Source organism: Dermatophagoides farinae, chromosome 2 (assembly GCF_024713945.1).
Source record: "Dermatophagoides farinae isolate YC_2012a chromosome 2, ASM2471394v1, whole genome shotgun sequence".
Lineage (NCBI taxonomy): Eukaryota > Metazoa > Arthropoda > Arachnida > Sarcoptiformes > Pyroglyphidae > Dermatophagoides > Dermatophagoides farinae.
Genome location: NC_134678.1, coordinates 2338345 through 2360389, shown reverse-complemented (window position 1 = coordinate 2360389; position 22045 = coordinate 2338345). Strand labels below are relative to the sequence as shown.

Below are 22045 nucleotides of genomic sequence, written 5' to 3'. Positions count from 1 at the left end.
GCAATATTGCATTTCACAATTTTTTTTTGTCGCTGCATCCTTTATGATGATGACAAGAAACGAGCATTAAAAGAATATATATATAGGATAATAATGATAATCGACATCATATTCTTCTTAAGTACATCGTGTATTTTGGTCGATTTTTTTTAAAAAAATCCACTATTCGGATTTTGCACGAAAAGTCATTTTTTTTTGTTAGACAATAATCTTATGTCATTCTCATTTCTCACTATCTCATGAATTTTTTTTTTTGCTCTCTGTTTTCTTCATTCATCCATGTCCATCAAATATCCATTCATTCATTCATCCACTGACTCACTCACTCACTATCTTTCATTATGGTCATATATATTGATTGGATATATATCAGTATATTCCATTCCCCTTCTTTGTAATCATACTAATACTGTCTTGAAGACGATGACTATCATCTTAATGTGTTCGATTTATCATCATTATAAATCGTATATATATATATTATATAGTTTTGTATGAAGCATAACATCATTTTCATTATTGAATGTCTTTTTTCTTTATTTTTTCCAATACCGAAACGAAAAACAAAAATTCTTTTTTCTTAGGCCAATAGTCAATGTTGGCAACTACAACATGGCATTGAACGATATACGACGACAACGAGATATAATAGTAGTTATTATTATTATTATTATTTTAACATCCATAATAACAACAAGTCACAATTTTTAAACTTTTTTTTCTTTCAAAAATTTTCTATCTTTTATTGACTTTTTTTTCGAAGACAAACATATATATTGCATTGCATGGTTTAATATTCATCCATACTATAGATTTACTAGACAGACAATATTATTCCAATGAATTTTTTTGTATGTATTAAACACAACTTGGGAAAAAACCATGCTCATCATCATCATCATCAGTAACATCACGCCACAATCCATGATTATGAATACTGCTGCTGCTGCTGCTATATACATAACAAACATTTTAGTTAAAACAAATGAAAGATTTTGTAAAAATGGAATGAATTTTAGTTCATTTGAAATAGATATTAGATGATAACACAGTCAGTGCAGAAAAAAAAACAGAACAAATATATTTTTTTTTCTTGCTAATAGTGTCCATTTAACAAGAAGAAGCTGCAGCAGAAAAAAATTGTCCAAAGATTTGAATTATCTTATCCCAGGCGACACATTCATCAATCTTTTCTCTTCATACAATCGACAAAGATTGCGCCAAAATCAAAATTGATAGTCGAAACAGTATCGGATCTATAAATCTTTTTCTTCCAGTATGATGGTATTTTCTCCAAATAAAAAAAATTAAACAATTAATTAAATTTTATTTTATTCTTGAAACTTTGTATCACATTCAAAATATATATTTAATGCAAATTTGATGATCGAAACTTTAAATTCATTCGATCAATAACTGACCACTAGAGTAGGAAAAAAACCAAAGTAATTTAATCATTTTGAAAAGTAATTTCCTATAGGAAAAAAAACAAAAAGAAAAATTATTAGTGACATTATTGAATCGATCAATAGTTGAATGATCGTTTCAAGTAAAAGCCGATGATGATTACTAGATAATTGAAAAAATACTCTCACACACTAGATAACTGTGAAATTGATATCAATTAAATAGATTAATTCAAATTTCTTATTATTTGTATGAAAAAAAAAATTTTTTTTTCACCATTTTAATAAATTGTTCAATAGATGGATGATTTTATTTCCTGGGTGACAGTGATATTCAATTTCAATTACAGTAAATTGATTTAATGGAAAAAAAAAGTTTTCCATACCTGAAAAAAAACAAGGGAGAGAGAGAAAAGCACAGTCTAGTAAATAATTTTTTTTTCTTTTTGAAAATTTAATATATACAAAATCGAAATGATTAAGACGATGATTAGATATTAATCGAAATAAATGAAAAAAAAATTAGCTAACAAGTCGGCTGTAAAGCCTTTTGTAAGATGATGGCCACACCATTAAAAATAAACTACAAATGTCACATCTAGCTTGACCAACCAAGATTGATATCGGATTGAACCAAAAAAAAAATTCAAATTCAATTTTAATCAAATTTTACTCTATATCCATATGGAAATGCAGAAACAACAAAATGAAAAAAAATGAATGAAAGAATTGATAAACCGGTAGATATGATGATGATGATGATTATAATGATGGTGACATCAATCAATAGATTGGCGAAATTGATAACATCAACCCATTTATTTGGACAAAAAAAAACATTTGTGTATCATCATCATTATTTTTCCGACAATCATCAAAGAAAAAAAACAAACACCAAATAGAGCGGAATGAATCAAAGCAAAAAAAAAATTGATAAAAATGATTGTGATTTAAGTTCAATTTTTTTCCACAATTCTATTTTATCTCATTATGATGAAATGGATTTTTAATGAGAAAACATTACGAATAAACTGAATTTTCATTATTTTAATTAAAAAAAAGAGAGATTGCCATTCGATTATCATTAATGTTATCTCATTGGCTAGATAGCCAAATAAAATAAACGAATTCTTAAAAATTGATTTAATTTTCCAAATTCTCAACGTTTTTAATCGATAAAATTCAACTTAATTTTTTTTTAAATTAACACATTGTTCATTCAGAATAAATGGTAATGATGATGATGATGACGATGATGTTACGTATCAATTGTTGATAATTTTGTCACATTCACTAATCGGAACACATGGTCCAAGATCACCTTCAGCCTCACCTTTACCGGTACGTACAAATCCTTTTTGGCAATAACATCCGGACTTACAAATCAGAATACAAGGTCTTGTTGAATCTTTATTGAAACAAGTATCTACGCATGGAGAACCACATGTTAGAAATTCTTCATTCGAGCCACAATTCATATTATCTGTGAATATAAAAAACATGAATAATAATTGATTGCAAAAAAATACAAAAACAATACCTTCGTTGTCCGAAGATGTGCCAGTAGTTGCTAATTCTTGGGCCAATAATGGCGTCGCAATTAAAACAATTGTAATGATGATAAGTTTCATTTTATTTTATGAAAATTAAAAATTTGAATATGAAAAAAAAATGTTTGATCAGCAAAACAAAACAGAAAACAAAATGATTTGGATATGAAATGACAAATGTTTAAATACCATTCATTCAAACAGCATTGTAACCAAAACAAAATGAAAGCAATCATTTCTATTGATTGATTGATTGATTAAATCGAATTGATGATTCGATTTGGGAATTTCGATTTTTTTTTTGTTGCATATTTTGTTTTTATTGATTATTTGTCATCTGTCATTGAAAAAACAAAAAAAAAAACAAGTGATGCGTATATCAATATATGTCATGGCTTTGGATTTTGATTGATTGATTCGACATAAAACAGAACACGTATTTCTATCAAATTGTTTTTTATATATCACACTGCCTGTTGTGAGTATTATCCGTGAGGTATGATTGCCATTATCATCATTCGTTAAAATTTTCTCTATGCAACAGCAAATGCATATATGTTATGATGATGATGCTATTAATCAGGAAAAAAAATGTAATGTACAACATACCTACAAGATGTCGCATCGTGATCATCAAATGGAATAAAAAAAAATTTTTAAACAAACAAAATTAGCAAAGTAAACATTTCTTTTCATTTCAAAAAAAAACTAATTTATTCTTCACTGAAATGCAGTTGTATTCAAATTTAGACATGGAGAGAGGCAAATTCTTCCATAACCAAATGTTTTCAGTATGACACACACACACATTTGTTTGTATTATAGCGAATTCATTCGACTGAATCAACTCTTTGATGGGTAGAGTAGAATAGAATAGAATTGAATCACTTTCATAGCTCATGATGATGGTCATGGCCAATCAATATGGAAAAAAATATGAAGATCCATCATATTTCACGGTATATTGATCTCTAGATTCAAATTAGGAAAAAAAATTCTTTATTACGGGCACACATATTGAAAAAAAAGTCATCAACAAATAATGAAATACAGTCGAAACAAATTCAGCCCATCAATAGACAGAACAAAACAAAAATTAAGGTCCCTTGGAAATATAATCCTTGTTGATGATGATTTGGATTCATTGAAACGAGATTGAAAACAAAATCAAAATCAAAACCAAATGATTCATGAATGAACATAATGATTTTCATAGGTGATTTTTCTGTTTTGAAAATATTATAAGATGATGATGATGGTGATGATTATTATGATCATTTGAATTTGATCCATTTCGACATTTTTATTCCAATTTCATTTTTCCACTTTTACAGTATATAACCCAAAATCAAAGTTGAATAAAATTTTATACAAAAACAAAAATTGAGACAATCAAAAAAAAAAAAAAAAGAAAAATCCATTGTATTGATTTTGTATATTCATTGTTGACACTAAATATTATCATCGTTTTCCATTTCATTTACTTTGCAAAACTAATCATCATCATCATTGCGTTCATCCTATACTATTATCCATTCGATCGAATCGATTTATGTATTTGATTTCTAAATGAATGAATGAAAAAAATTCCGCTCACATATCAAAACAATCATTGTGTCCGAAGTGTGTTTGTAGCCAATGCAGAAAACAACAACAACGACAACAAAAATGAGAATTGGAGAAAAAAAAATGGCGAAAAATTGATTGTGATTTGTGATTCGTTATTTTTTTCTGGTGAATATACATTTGGGATTGTTGTTCTCATTGTTGTTGTTGTTGTTGTTGTCAACGATTTCCATGCAAATAATGATGATAATAGTGATGGATAGAATGAAATATAAAAGAGAAGTAAAATGAAAATTAATGTGTGGCAATAAACATCAAAAGACCTGTCGCAGGAAATGATTGGAAAAAAGATTCATTTTTTTCGGTATTTGATAACAATAACAACAACAACAACAAGAAATGATTGTATTCAAGAAATAATAACAACAACAACAAAAAATAATATTATGATATTCTTACGATTGAAAAGTGATAATTTTGTCGTTATCTTTTTTTACGTTAAGTTTATATAAAGACTATGATATGATCATTGTTATTTTTGTTGTTGTTGTTGTTGGACATTGAATACAATAAAATTAGCCAGTCAGTCATTCAATCAGTAACCACAACAACAACAACAATAAACAATAACAACAACAACAACAACAAGAATCGATCAACAATGACATAGGTGTCAATAAACATGATATTAACGTTATATGATATGTTGATGGTAGATGATCGAAACAATGACTATAACAAGATATGATGATGATTATAATAATAGTGATGAAAGGTAGGGAGTAACAAAGAAAAGAAAAAATAAAAATAGATTGACTGCTATTGTCACCTATTTTCATATATAATCAAGTTAGCTCGCTTCTCTTTCACACACACACACATATTCACATCAATTGTCAAAGTCGTTGTGTGTGTGTGTGTGTGTATATAAGAGAATTTTATGATTCCATTGAGAATAAAACCTATTGTTTTCTTATTGTTATTTTTGATACATTTTTACGCTTGAATACCTGATATTTTTATCGATATTAAACACAAAGAAAGAGACAATTTTTCTTCTTTTTGTCTTGCTTTTCAATTGCCTATCAATATTAATCAATGGTCTTTATATATGTGATTATCTAATATGATTATAACATAGACAATAGATGATTGTTTTAAATCAAATATATCGACAGGTGTCAAAGTTCATTGTACAATGAATTTGGAATAATAGAAAAATATATATATATTTGATGAATAAAACAATCGTTATCATAATTGTGATAATCAACACACAAATGGTTACCATATTTGGCAATATTCACGTACATGTGGGTGTTCAAATCTTTGTAACACTTTGTGTGTGTGTGTGTGTGTGTTTCATCATTATTGTGTAAAGAAAGCAAAGAAAAAAACCAAATACAAAAAAACGTCAAAAGCAATCTAATCAGAGGCTAGTTTTAAATAATCTTTCATGATGAATAAACATTTATATACATACACTCCATAGTTGTTGTAAATAAATAAATGTATAATAATAAAACGGCGAAAATCATTCACCTGAACTTGGATTATGTCAAAATAATCCGAAATAGTAACAGACAAAAAAAATTGAGCTAATGATCACAATCGCAAGAGAGAATGACATGAGAAAATTGGAAAAAAAAGTAAATGAAAAATTGTGGAAAAGGATGACGAGAGAAACAAAAGGGGCATAACAAACAAACAAAAAAAAAAGAAAAAAGAAATACAGAACAAATTGAACATATAAATCAAATGATGATGGTAAGCCAGCCAGCCGGCCGGCCTTAACTACAACAACTAATCTGGATTAATGGAAAAATGTCGTATTATCGTGAAACATTCAAAGATAAACTGATGACCAATGACCACAACACCACCACTACTACTACCATCACCAGAGTGTAAAAAAAACATCATAATACAAATGATGAGAATTTAATTCAAAATAAATCATTTTTAATCAAGTCCATAACAAACAAACGAAAAAAGAAGAAGAAGAGTGAAAATCAGATACAATTTTTTGATTTGATATTCAATAATAAGTTACAGTTATTCTTATCTGAATCATGAATGATAGATTATGCAATGCAATATATATTAAAATTTACTATCAACAAAACAACATAAACACAACATAAAACCGCCTACTACTTGTATATGTTTAAATGAACACTAATATCACACTATCATTGAATCTTCTAGTTGAAAAAAATATCATCAAATGTTTGTGTCGGTGGTGCAATGCAATTTGCTATAGTAATAAATTAACGCCACCATTTTGGTCAATATATTCATTTGAATAAAATATCCGTTGATCATAATCATTATCATCATGAGATTGATGAACAAAAAAAAAAATGGTTGGCGGCTATCAACAACAACAACAACAACTAACAATAACAAAAATTTTTATCGATTTAACAATGTGGATTTTAAACTTTTTTTTAAACTTTTAGAAAAAAAAACATTTTCTAGTCATCATTATCATTATCATTATTATTACACAAGAGAGATTATTGGATCAAGATAGACATCATCAATTTTTTTATATAATGAAGAAAAATTGACTAAATTTACAGATGATGATGATGATGATCATGATGATGATTATGACCGATGATTATCGTATCAACTATTTACCAATTTTAATCGATTAATTATAGAAAGAAGAAAAAAAACAAATAACAATTGTGTGTGCAAAGCGTTTCATTCATTTATTCCAATCGATTTGGATGATGATTGCATGAAACAAAAATGTTTCAGACGTGATTTATTCATGTTGATTGTCAATAATGAAAAAAAAAAATCCATTTCTATTGAATATAAAATTTGCCTCAAAGACAAGAATGAATGAATTCACTGAAATGAAATGAAAAAAAAGAATTTAATACAAATTTCGATAAATTAAAATGATGTTTATTTACCATACAATTACATAAAAATAATAGATGAGTATTGATTACAATTATTATCAAATCGAATTGATTGATTGATATTGACCACAATTTTACCGAATGGAAAAAAAAACATAAATAAATTAGTTCTCGTTCTTGGTCTACCAATCTTAAATGATACGTTGTTTTTTTTTTTTTTCAATTTTATTGTTGCAAATTTAGAATTCACACAGTTTTAAATTATTATGTTATTTATGATAAACTTGTGCTTCTATTTCATTTGAAATAGTAATTTTATATATAGATAAAAACAGATAAATCATTGTAATTACATTATATTTATATATGTATCATCATCATCATCATCATTTGCAATCGACCGAGAAAAAAAATCATTGAATACCAGTAGCAAAGAAAATGAATTTCAAAATCATTGTTGATTGTTTATTGCCAATTTTATGTTGTTGTTGTTGTTGAAATTTGCATAATTATCCTTTTTTTCATTTTAATGCAAAAAAAATTGGATAACAACAAACGCGCTCACAGGATAAAACGAATTCAGTGTGTTAAAATAGCCTAAATCATCAGATGTTATATTTGATTATAGCTATTTTTTTTTTAATTTTTTGCAAATCAGATTTGTATGCTCATTCAATAGAATTTATTTTCAAATTTTAAAGAAGAATAAAATTACATTCGAAACAATTAAATTACAAAAAAAAAATTTGATTTGCTTCTGTGCTTGATTTAAAGAATTAATGATGATGATAATAATTCATCTTTCATTTATTTTGACCTTTATTAAAAGTGAATAATGGAAATGATTCGTTTGTTCGTTGCTGATGATTATATTGTTGATCAATGTATTTCGCCGACGCATCGAAATCGGTTTGTGTATTTTTTTTTTTTTTTTTTGTTTTCGAAAAAAAAGTTGCAATCCTCTTGTCATTTTTCTTTCTTTCTCTCCCAAATAGCTGAATGTAATATATATCTGCTGCCCATGAAGATCATCATCATTTCGATTAAAAACTGTATTGCATTGATTATTATTGACGACTTTTTGATCATTATAATTCTATATGATCATTTTTAACAACAACAACAACAACAACAATCGACAGAATAATAATAACAACCAAACCAAACTAAAAATCATTAATGATAACAAATACACAAACGAACAACAACAGAAAAAAAAATCAAAAATTCAGTTATCATCAATAGTATATTTGGGCAAACTATGATCATTATTATTGATATATATCAATGACGATTATGATGATGATCATCATCCATTCGTATAATAATAATAATAATCCAAACAAGAGGCCAGTCAGGTTGGATCGAATCATCATCAACATCATCAAAAATGATAATAATAAAGAAGAATAGTGAAGAAAAAAAAACAACAACAACAACCAAATAGAACACAAGTAAAAACATAGACAAGACAAGCCTAAGTAAAAAAGAAAAATCTTTATATCGAAAAAAAACATAGGTAGCCCTAAATGATACGCGCGTAGGTATGGCCACTATTTTCATTCATTTATTTTGTTATATGATGATGATCATATTGATGATAAGCAACAAAAGATACCATCATCATCATCATCATCATCGACATGAATATGGACATGGACATCAACCTAAAGACAATTATCGCCATGTAGACATTATTATATATAATACACAAGACAGGAGAAAGACATTTATCGAGCTTTTGTCTATGTGTGTATATACAATTGTTAGCAAATTCCCAATTGGAATTGGGATCGACATACAAATAGATACCAAAGATAGATAAAATCGTATTACACACAGTTCATCATCAATGATGATGATGATGATATCGGCGGAAATCAAAAAAAAAAAAAAAATATAATCTTTTGACAGACATACAAATGAAATTTTGGCGCGAGCTTTAATCATCAAGATAATGTAATGTGTAATGTGTATAATATTATACAGTAGCATAATGTCATCGACAAACATTAAAAGATCATTAAGGGAGAAAAAAAAAGATAGGTAGGAGATTCTCTCTCTCTCTCTCTTCTCAATCCAAATTGGCGTTTGTTTTTTTTTTTGCATTTCGCCTTCTTAATTTTCTTTGTCTTTTTTTTTTATTTTCAAAATGTTCAAATCGAATATTCGTTTATATTTCCAGTTTGATTGACAGGGCTGTTTTCTTTTTTCTTCATTTTGTGTTGTGGTTTGTAGATATCTCCACACCTCAATAAAAATACCGACCAAATCAAATCAAATCAAATAGAACATAGTCATGCTTTATGTTATTGAAACGACAAAAAAAAAAATTTCGTTGATTATTGTTTAAAACATGAGCAAAGAAAAAACAATCAAATTTGAATAAGAAAATCATCAATATTTGTTGTTGTTGTTGTTGTTATTATTGTCGATGACAGAATGGGCGTTCATACAAATCATCAAACAAAAAAAAAAGAATCATTATCATTATCGTCGTGTATTATTCAAAAAAAAAAATTCTAAGATGACAACCAATTGATGACCTGATTATGATAGAATATATCCCATAAATTAGTTTTCAACCGTAGGTTGATTCAATAATGATCGTAATCATCGTGGAAGTGAATGAGAAAAAAAATCCAGAAAATGATAAGATTTTCATACAAGCTAAACTAAAGTTTAAAAAAAACATTTGAAACATTTTCAATAGAATAACATAAAACATTTGATACAAATTATACTTTGAATTAAAATTCTTATGAAAATTTTAAAATAAATATCATGATTAACAACTATAAACAATAACCGGTACATCCTGAATACCTTAGAAAGTAATCATCGATTAATAGCATTCACGTTGATGATGATGATGATGATGATTCCTGTGATTTAAATGATTTGGGCACAAAAAAAAGAAGAGATTATTGACCATGAATGTCATCATAATCATAATGAACAGGTCTTGATTAAAGAAAAATAAGTAAGAAAAAAAACTGGTTGAGGTAAAATGAAGAAAAATTAACTGTTGTTAATTCCATTGTAAATTATAACCATTATCTTTGTGATTAATCTGGATATTATTATTATTATTATCATTTTTTCCAATGGAAAGAGGATATATAACATTATTATTATTCACTTAGTAAATTTTTAATGCTGTTGTTTTTCCGTTTTTGTTGTTGTTGTTGTTTATCATGTCTTAATCGATAAATGTATGTATGTTGTTGGATAATTTATTAAGTTTTAACACATACGAATGGGCTCGTCATAAACGGATAAAATCTAGACCGTATGATAAACGGTGATCAACATTATCATTTCTGTTTAACCATTTTTTTTTCTTTTTTAAAAAAAACACACAAATCCAATGACAAACAACTGAAAATCAATTATCGTTATATACAACAAGTAGAAGGATGAAAAAAAATAAAACCATCCAGTGAATAAGTGATAATTTTTTTCTGTGGTCAAAACGATAACACAAATTTTTTTTCTTGACTAATCTAAAATTGATCATCATCATCATCATCATCAAATGACATTAACTAAACTCAATATATCGCGCATCATCATTGATCATTTTGAATTTTTTTTCTTTTTTTTTGTCTCCACACATTATCATCGAGAATATTTACGGATATTCAACATGAACGAACGATAATCGTCATCTTGATAATGATTACCATATACGGTATTTGATATTAAATTGCAATATATTTTTGGGTAGATTGTTGTTGTTGTCGTTGTTGTTGTTGCTCAAATAAGAAAAATTGAGGTGAAAAGAAAAAATAATACGAATTAACCATACAAAAGTAGAAGCTGCAGGTGTGATTCGAGTGAAAATCTTGATTGGAATTCGATTGTCACTTATTTTTTTTTGCTTAGTGATTTGATTCCCTTCACTGTTGTTCAAGATTTGTTGACCATAATCTTGATTTCCTGAAATATTCATTACTCGTATCATCGTTTTCTATTTCTTTATTTCACACATTCAAAAAAAAAAGAAATTTATTCGTTACGGATTTGATTACAGTTCAATCATTTTTTTTCTAATCTCAATTTCGATTTATTCATTATCACCATCAAATGAATCGGTCCGAGTCGATTAATGATAATATGACAACAAAAAAAAATGTAGATTTATCGAGAAAATGTTCAAAATGATTTGTCTGGTAAAAAAAATCAAAAAAAAAAGAGAGAATCATCTTCATATACCAAAATGAGAATGAAACAAATTAAGATGTAACACCAATTAATGTCAACCAATCGTTTTAATGTTGCGAAACGATTATATGCGTTTTTTTTCTTTACCTATACCCATACGATTGTATAAGATGGATGAATTTTGTATTTCTTTATTTATCATCATCATCATCATCATAGTTATTATTATCATCATTGAATCATTAATCGTATATTGAAAATCTGAATGATCTTGGTATTGAAATGAAATGAAACTTTTTTTCTCTCCATCGAACCTAACATTAGTTATTATGATCATGATCATCATATTCATGTTGGTTGAGTTGATGATGACATCCATTTGTATGCAAAGAAAAAAAAAATTCAATTCATTCATAGTGTTGCCAGTTAGTAATGAATGAATGAATGAAATGTAACATTTATCAAAAGTAATATTTTTTTTTATTTGATATGGTCAAATCTATGGCTAAATAACCGAAAAAAAGATCAATTGTTGATCTTGATCATTTTGAAAATTAAATCCAATCACAAAATTTTTAGCTATATTCATAAAATTTTTTTTTCTACAGATCAAAAAATGATAAGTTTGATTCAATTAATAATCAAAAAAAAAACAAAAATAAAAATAAATTGTCGAGTAAAGAAACGAAAAATTAATCAACACGAATTTATGTGTATAATAATAATAATAATGTTAATGTTAACAAACATTTTACATCATCAACATCCATATCATATCAAAATTATAAAAGCTCAGATAAATGAGATATCAGATCAAGTCACATTTTTTGAATCTTTATGAATAAAAATATCCCATATAACTTTATCTTTTGAAAAAATTTATTTTTTTTTGAATATTGAATTCAATATATCAATGTTTATGTGCATTAGTGTCACATCTTTTTTTTTACCTTTTTTTTACTACACATTCATAAGAGATAATGAAATTTGGATTAAAAATATACTTCAGATCAAAGGTCAGAAAGAGCAAATGAATACTAAAAGAAAAAGCTTCAAATCAACATGAATGATTTCATTGTCATTTACCACACACACACACACACACACACACACATATATCCATTTAGACACCATTCAAATCAATTTACACAAATGATGACAAAATCACAATCCTTTGAATAGCACTGCGTGAATCAAATGTGTGTATGTGTGTGTGATTGAATAATTGTTGTAAAAGTAAATGATGTTTTTTTTTGACAAAGATAAAATGTGTGAATATAAAATGACTGAAAACCGAACATTTTTACCAGAGAAAAACCACAATAATGATGACGACAATCACAAGAGAAGACTACAGTTTACACTGTTTTTTGCATAACAAACGGAACAAATATAATTCACAATCAGTTATTCAAACACAGTAGGAGTCTGGAACACACGCACACACAAACATACAAACACATTTGCAAATCAAGAGAATTGTCATCAAAATTTTTAAAAATAAAATACTTTTATGGATTGTACCTGAAATTATTATGGCCGATGGACAACACACATTCATTGTGGTGACCCGAAAAAAAAGTGTCAGTTGATTAATTATACAAAGTTGGGCCGTATATGATGGAAAAAAGAAATAAAAAATACAAGAAAAAAAAATGGTAGAAAAATTCTTTAAAAATTTATTTGTTTGTTTTTGAATTTTAAAAATTTGTAAATTTTTTATGAACAACGATGCTTTCAATTCTGTAGATGACAACAAAAAAAGATGTGTTACATATATGAAATATGAAAATAAAAGAATTGTTGATAATGGGAAAAAAAATATGCAAATCTAACAAAAATCATATGGACCCTACATTCATTTGTTTTCTTCATTTATTCATAAAATTCCAAACTCTGTCTTCCTACGAGAATAATTCATCATTATTTTTGGAAAAGAGAGACAAAAAGAATTTTTCTGCTGAATTGACCCAAACAAACAATGACGACAATGACAAAATACCATCGAAATATGAGAATTGTTATTTGTGTTTGGCAAATTTTTTTTTTTTTTTTGCTTTCATTTTACCCAAATAAAAAAATTTGAATTTCAACATCATAGAACATTCAAGAGTCTGTATATTAAAAAGAATTTGATACAATAATAACAACCATAACAAAAACAGGAACCAAACGAAAAATAAAAAAAAAACAGAAAACAACACAGCAACAAAAGCAATGATATATAAACATAATTGAAGATGGAGTGGATTGTTGTTTCGATGGAATCGGGTTAGTGTAATAGTGTAGGAAGAATATAATTAATCATTTCAAAGATAAAACCAAAAAAAAAACTAAATAGATAAAATAAAAATAAAAATAAGAATTGAATTGAACCGATGACCCGAACGGATATTCGGATACAATATAAAATGAATTGTACACTCAATCATCATCATCATCATCATCATTATCATGATGTCATTTGTTTGAATAACATGCATTATCAACAGCCATTCAATAATAATAACAACAACAACAACAACAAAAAAGACACGAAAAGAGAATATTGACAATAAGACAACCAAAAGAAATATTATTGTTGATTAATAATAGACAAATTGTGTCTGGTTTTTGTTGTCGTTGTTGTTGTTGTTTTTTTTTTTTGGTGGGCTTCAAACAAAGACTTGAATAAAGATGAATCCGATTGAATGAATAAATATCAAAAGATATCATTATTTGTCATACAATCAATTGATCACCATGATGATTATGGAGTGAACACAAATAAACAGTGTTGTTTTGTAACAAATAAAAATCGAAATTTCAAAGCAAGAATCCTTACAAGATGAAATTAGGCCAAAACCTTTAGAATCTCTCAAACATGTACAACGAGCGGAACCAGAGAGATAGAGAGAGAAAGAAAATGGTTGAAATTCTATTATATGATTTTGAAAATGAACGAATTAGGTTTGAAATGAAATGAACAACAAAAAATTATGAACGGCAAAAAAAATAAAATAAAATAAAAACCAAAATTCAGCCACATTGTTCACAGTGTGGCTGATCTAATAAAGTCATTGTCGACGACAATGATGATGATGACAACGAAAAACCAAGAACCATTGTACGCAATATATGAATGTTTCATCATTGAAATAAGAATGAGTAACATCTTCATTTGATGATGATGATGATGTTTTTTTTCTGTTATTGTTGCTGTTGGATCTATTCATCAATTTCAATTTGTTTGTTTGTTTGTCTATCTATCTATACATGTTGGTTATTTAACTACGGTCTCGACAAACGGACGGATACAATATAAATATATAAAAATAAAAAAAAAATTGAACCATAACGATAGAATGGATGGTATAGCAAATGACTACTCATTCATTGCAATTTTCATTCATTTATTATTTTATCAAACAATTTTTTTTCTCTCCGTTCCGTTGTCTATTCTATTTTCTTATTTATTATTCTTTGTAATTTTTTTTTGTCCTGTCTGTATGTGACACATCTTTTATTTTTATCATTCATTTGTCGCATACACAAACACACAGACACACATACACACAATGAATGTACAAATCATCAAACAGTATACATACATACAGCGTTCCTATTGTCCATAATTGACAATGTTCCAACAATGAATGGAACACAAAAGAAAAAGAAATAAATTTTTTTTTGTCGCGCTTCTCGCTTTTTCTCTGACTAAATGCAAGTTTTTTTTTCACCAATTCAATGTCGGTAGTGGCCTAGTATTCGTACAATGGCTGGTTACTTTGCTTGTTTGTTTGTTTGTTTGTTATTCATCAATGTGAAGACGGTTTTTTTTTGTCACTATTTTCAAATTTCTATTATCTATTTATTTGTGAGTTCATCAATTCAACGATTTGTGAACCTGATAATATGATGATGATGATGATGATGACACACGATTTTTTTTGTGTATCAATTTTTTGTTTGATTATCAGAGAAATGATTGTTGGAATCAATTTAGCAGGAAAAGATACAAATTTTGCCGGCATCCAACTGATTTATAACAACAACAACAACAACAAAAAAGAATTACATAATATGAATAAAAAAGTGATTTCAACAATTTTTCAATTGTTAATTATTCAAGTGGTTATAGATTTTTTTTTCCTTTCAAGAAAAAAAAACACAAGCAAACACGTGTCCATTATCTAATCAAAATTGACAAATTTAACAAATAATTTCCACGTATTTCAAAAGAAATCTGTACGAAATCACAAACAGAAACATTCGATGACAATTATATATATAAATAATAAAAGAATGGATTATTTTATTTCATTTCAAAATTGCAAAATAAAATCTTCAAATGGTAGGGGATATATATATGGTATTCTCTGATGACCAATTTTTCAAATTGGTTTTTTCCCAATAGTCGATATTAGTGTATATATGAACAAAAATGAAAAAAAAAGAAACAAAGTAAAGACAAATGTTGATCCATTGATCACACACACACACACAAAATGTCGACAATATGAAATAGTTTTGTGTTTGTGAATGTTATACACATGCTGTTAATGGCTTTTCGATTTGCAAAGGGGGTTTGCAAGAGAAATACCACCATCCACTATTTTTATCAATGCTATTTGATGATCAATCCTTTAATGACAAATTTGTTTTTGTTTTCTCTCTCTCTCGTTCCCTCTCTTTTATATTTCTAAACTCATGGATTTTATGGATTCATCATCAATTGTGCTTTGCGTGGAAATTGTTGTGGAATCACAACAAAATTATCGTAATCGAAATAAAAAGTGGGATGAAAAATCCAGAATGGACATCCACACACACACACACACAAACTAGAAGAAGCATATGTATGTCTCAGATGTACAATTTAATTTTCATTTTCATTATGGGCCGATTGCTTGTTATTGCTTATTATTGAAAGTGTTGTTGTTGTTGTTGCTGTTGTTCTCAGACAAAAAAAAATCGTGTACCATCTTCAACATTTTTATAGTTCAAGATAGGAAAAACAGTGGAATGATAGAATAAATCAAAAAGAAATTATATTCTATAATACATATGTGATCGCTTGCTATTTGAAACATTAGCAATGAAAACAACTGCAGTTCCCCCATTATTATCATTGATGATTTGAAGCGAACCAAAAAAAAAAAAAAAAATAATCAATTGCTCATTCGTCAGAACGGTTACGGATTTATATATAAATGAAATTAATGAATCATCATCATCATTTTTCATCATTGAACTTGTGATTTTTTTTTCTGAATAGAACAAAAAAAAGTCATCGGTCATTGGGGTTGGTTGCCACAATGATTTTTAGATCAATGATCAGAAAATGTTGACAATGAGTAATTGATATTTTTTTGTTTGTTTGTTTGTATGTGTGTATGAGTAATGGCGCTGGAATTATTATGTAATAAAATTCATGATTCACCTGAATAAATAAATAAAAAAGAGTAAAAAAAAAGGAAAAATTTAATTTTAAAATATACTTGTGAACAAAAATCAATTTCAAAAATTGATGAACAAAAAAAAAACAAAACAAAACAAAAATAGATCTTGTTTGTTGATATCGTTTTTTTTTTTTTTTGGTATCAAATACATACAATCTCAAACATCAATCTGTGTATGCAGTCCACAAAATGCATTAGTGGCCATTATATAACCGAAACGAATACATTAACGGGACACACTTTGACTGACACAAGGACACAAAATGAAAATATAATTTCAAATGAATGAATGAATGGATGGAAATCAACAAAGCAATTTAACTAAATCACAAAATAAACCGACCAATAAAGAACATGACGAGAGTAAAAAAATAAAAATGTTACAACAACCTACGATCAACCAAATAGACATTGAGATGGACATTTCAAATTTTTAGAAGAAAAAAAAATTTAAAATTTAAATTCAACAAAATATCAATGTTACAATAAATGGAATAGAATGTGATTTTTTTTACTCTCTCTCTCTCTCCCTACTCCACTTTTTTTTCTGATGATTACTGATGAATGGATAGCCAATAGAATGAATGATTCTTGTTTTTCATTCAATTGTATAAAGTTAATTCATAAGGTTTTCATTTCATGTTTTTTTTTGTACATACAAACAAACAAACAAATATACAAGTCGACAGTCAAAATAGGCAGAATAAAATTGTAAACACAAAATTCAACATTAACAAAAAGGGAAAATGAAATAGAAAGAAAAAAAAAACATTTACAAGATGGCCAATATAATTTGATTTGATGACAACGACAAACATTTTAAATTTTGGTTTCCAAAAAAAAAATTGTCTATTTAGCTGGATCAGTCAATCATAAACCGAAAGAGAGAGAGAAATCAAACAACCAAATGATGACAAATTCATGAATTTTATCTAAATGGATACTCTATCTTTAGATCGTTATCATTTGTGATCAAAAACAATTTTTTTTCGCTGTCTACCGTTTTTTTTTGCAACAAACCAATGTCCATCAGGTTTTTTTCCTCTTCCAATCATTTTTTTTCATAGAAAAACAAAATGAATTTGAAAAGAAAAATTTAAAATTCAAAACGAATACAACATGGACATCTACAAAAGAAAATCCAGAGAAAAGAAGAAACAAAATTCAAACGACTCAAATGTCCATCCCAAAAGAATTTATTGTTGCACACTACACACACACACACACACATAAAGCATCTGAATTTTTCCGAAAAAAATCTGTCCTGCAAAAAAAATAGATGTCTATATCCATACGGTTGGGTTACCGATTTTTTTTATAGCTAAGACGGTTGTTTGGTGAAATGAAAAAAATTTATTTCATTTTTAAAACTAGAATCCAATACAATTTTAATTTCCATGTTGATTTGTTTATATAGTGACAACAGCAACCAAAAAAAAAAAAAATGAAATGATAAAAGACACAAATTCTCTATTCAAATGCTATTATATCCGTGAATGTGTCATGGATGTAGATGGACACACACACACACACACACACACAAAACATCCAACAGTAGGGCTACTATTGTTGAAAATAATGTTTCAAATTTTCTTATTTCAAGCATGACCGATCGACCATAGTATATTATTGAAATTGAAATAGATAATTTTCCCAAAAACAACAACAACAACAACAACTAGAACCAAAAACTTCAGAATATATGATTATATTGAGTATATATGTATTGTATGTACCTAAACAACAAATGTGCTTTATATTCTGTTGATGAAAAACGATATATACGCATCAACAGAAAACAAATAGAAATAGAATGAAAAAAAAAGAAATAAAGAAGACGACCGTCAAGAAGAAAAGAATCCGTATTATACTTATATCATTGTATGTTGATATTTTATTTATTCAAAGTTTCATTTTCCAAGTAAAAAAAAAATGATGGCCAATGATGATAATGATGAAACAAGAAAAAATAGAATTGAGAACAGAAAAAAAGAAGATATCCGAAATGTATGCACTTGTTCGATTGTCATCATCATCGTTTCTTTTCATTCTTTTTATTCTATTTTGTATATCATGACCCAGAATGTATACAGTATTCTTTTCTATTTTCTTTTTTTTCATAAAGAATTGTAACGAACAATGACAACTTGCACAAATGGGACAATGATAAAGACGATGATGATATAACAAAAAAAGCTAACAGAATAGAAAATAGCACAATGTCCATGTACATTTGCAATTGTAGTATAATACTGAGATTATTAATGGTCATCATCATCATGACCATAGAAAGATAAATGAGGTAAAAATATAGTTTGTATGAATAGCGAAATAGTTTTTATTCTTATTCTTTTTTTTCTCAAATGAAATTGTTCAGTATGAATTAAAATGCAATGAATGAATGAATGTTTTCCCTCATAGTAGTTGTTATTATGTTATGGATTGGAATATTACTGGCCAGTATCCATTGTTGATTTCACAAATTCGTTGTGTTTGTATTTCATCAGTCTCTTATGTGGATGGTGAATAAACAAACAGAACACAAAAGCATCACGCTTCAACGCCTTTCATTTTCTATTATATGAAATGAAAGGAATAGAAAGAATAAACATGGAAAAAATGAAAAAAGAGAGAAAAAAAAATCTTTCATCTTCATTCCGATGGGATATAAATGTCTAATTTTTTTCACAATGTGAACAATTTACAAACAATAACTAGTTGTAGCCGATAGTCATATTCAATTCGTTATTCTTTATTGTCCATTTTTTTTATTATATGTAGAATTATTTCATCATTAGATTCTGTGTAAATTATATGAAATGAAAACAAAAATAAAATGAAACCTATAAAACAAAAGATAGATAAAAAACAAATGATGATGATAAAAAAAACAATGGAAAAAAGGGCGAAACCAATCTCCGATATATATAGTAATGATGAATAAGACATGAACAAAACAAATATAAAAAACAAACGAATGTGATGCGCTGACTCTTTCGAAACTTTATTCTTTCTCTCTATCTCTCTCTCTCTCTATCTTCTTTAAGTTTTCAAATTAAATTCCTCTTTTGTTTTACTATATATGTGTGTGTGCGTATGATATAGTACAAAACATCTCATTTTATATATAAAAATGAACAACAAACGTACATGCATACACACACACACACAAAGAGAAAGAAAACAAAAAAAAGGGATGAAAAAAAATCTCCCACACTATGGATTTATCTCTTTCATTATGAAATGAATGACTATACTACTACTTATAATCATACTAACAATCAAAATTCTCGACGGGACACACTAAAACACACATAGACAGGCAGAAAAATACAAACAAAGTTGTTCTTCATTATAATCATTATCAACAAATCAAAAATCCAGTACAATCATACAATCCTTTTTTTTCTCGGGTATTATCCATCATTATCATTAGAAAAGTTTTTTTCTCTATTCCAATAGTGGTACATCGTATGGAAAGAATTTTACCCCGAAGAAATTCAATGAAAAACTATTGATGAGAAAGGGGAAATTTGGGGAGGGTAGAAAAGAAAATGACGAATCTACATGAGTGTTCAATTGAAACTAGAACAACAACAAAAAGAATTCTATTGAAGAATTGCTAGAATTTAGCTATTTTTTCTCGGCAATAGTAATGAATTGAAATTCCGTTCAATTGATTCGATTCTTTCGCTTGTTATTCTTTAGAAAAAAAAACAAAAATTAAGAAGAAAAAAGTTGAAAGATTTTTTTTTCACTTCAATTCTTTTTTCAACATTTGTTGTGTTTGATGAACGAATCGAATGGTAAGAATTGTTGATAATCAGAATAGCAATAACTGGATCTCTTCATTTTCGTTCCGCTGAACCAACACTGATGGAAAAGAATTAATTGTAAATAAATTCCAAAAAGTAGCCACCAGAAACAAAAAAAAAACGAAAGAAAATTTATTCTATAGCAAAAGCTTTATTACTTTTGATGATAATGATGATGATGATCATCATCATCGTCATCGTTTCGAATTGGCTGTTCAAAGTGATGGTGGCTCTTTTTTTTCAATCTATTTTGTCTGTTTAGCAATAGAATGTAGAAACACATTGGTCATCTCATTATTATTTGAACATTAACGAATCATTTTGAAAATAAAGAAAAGGCTTTTTTTCTATTTTTTTTTCGTTGAAAAAGAAAATAAAAAAACGACGACGATGATGATGATGATGATGGGGATCAATCGAAGAGATTTTCTACTTGATTATTTCGTTTTGTTTATTTTTATTTTTAAATCTTTGAGTCTTATCTATATATATAAATGATAATGTTGTTTGTCTACATAGAAAAATAATAATAATTTTCAATGATGTTAATGTACAGAAACAGAAACAGTTTTTTCCATACACACACACACACAAACACACAAAAACATTCGTAAGATAATGAAAAAAAAATTGCATGAAATGGCAATCATATTTTCTATATTGATTCAAAAAAAAATTAATTTAAAAGAATTAAGAATAAACTATCATCATTGGATTTATGATTCAGAATGTCCATTATATCTAGTAGAGAATTATGTTTTTTTTTTGTTTGTTTGTTTATTTGTTTGTTGCCATTAAGATATAATGATCATCATCATCAAATGGATGTTTGTGTATGCTTTGTAATTTTACTGTTTTTTTCATCTAGAACTAAGCAAATAAATGAAAAAAATTGAAAAGAATATGATAATACCATATTAACAAAAAAAAGATAAGAATATTTATAAAGTTTTTTTTCAAGAGAAAAATTCAAACTATATAGAGATTGAAAATGTTTTTTTTTCACACATTTTCATTTGTTTATGTTGATGATGATAGTTGCATCAATCATAAAAAGGATATATATATATTGATAACATTATTGGCCATAAATAGAATGATGATGGTGATGATGATTATTGGTTGATGAACACACATATAGTGATCAAATATGTTCATAATAGGATTGATAATTGTAAAAAATTTCTCATCACCATCATTGATGGATATGAATCGGATCAA

The 22045-nt window shown here is 27.2% G+C and overlaps 1 protein-coding gene across 1 annotated transcript; it reads right to left on the bottom strand.

Annotated features, from left to right (window-relative positions):
• Positions 1–2548: 2548 nt before the first annotated feature.
• LOC124491428 (chymotrypsin-elastase inhibitor ixodidin-like) lies at positions 2549–3284 on the bottom strand. The gene is made up of 2 exons (XM_075728633.1): positions 2947–3284; positions 2549–2889 (listed from the first exon to the last, which is right to left on the bottom strand). The coding sequence occupies exons 1-2, from the start codon at positions 3035–3037 to the stop codon at positions 2672–2674; spliced, it is 309 nt and encodes a 102-aa protein (XP_075584748.1). The 5' UTR covers positions 3038–3284; the 3' UTR covers positions 2549–2671.
• Positions 3285–22045: the final 18761 nt, after the last annotated feature.

Excerpts from the sequence above, each read along its gene's own strand:
- LOC124491428 (XM_075728633.1), bottom strand. The coding sequence starts at position 3,037 with ATGAAACTTATCATCATTACAATTGTTTTAATTGCGACGCCATTATTG. Across the intron at positions 2,890-2,946 it reads CACATCTTCGGACAACGAAG|ATAATATGAATTGTGGCTCG; the intron begins GTATTGTTTTTG and ends TTATATTCACAG.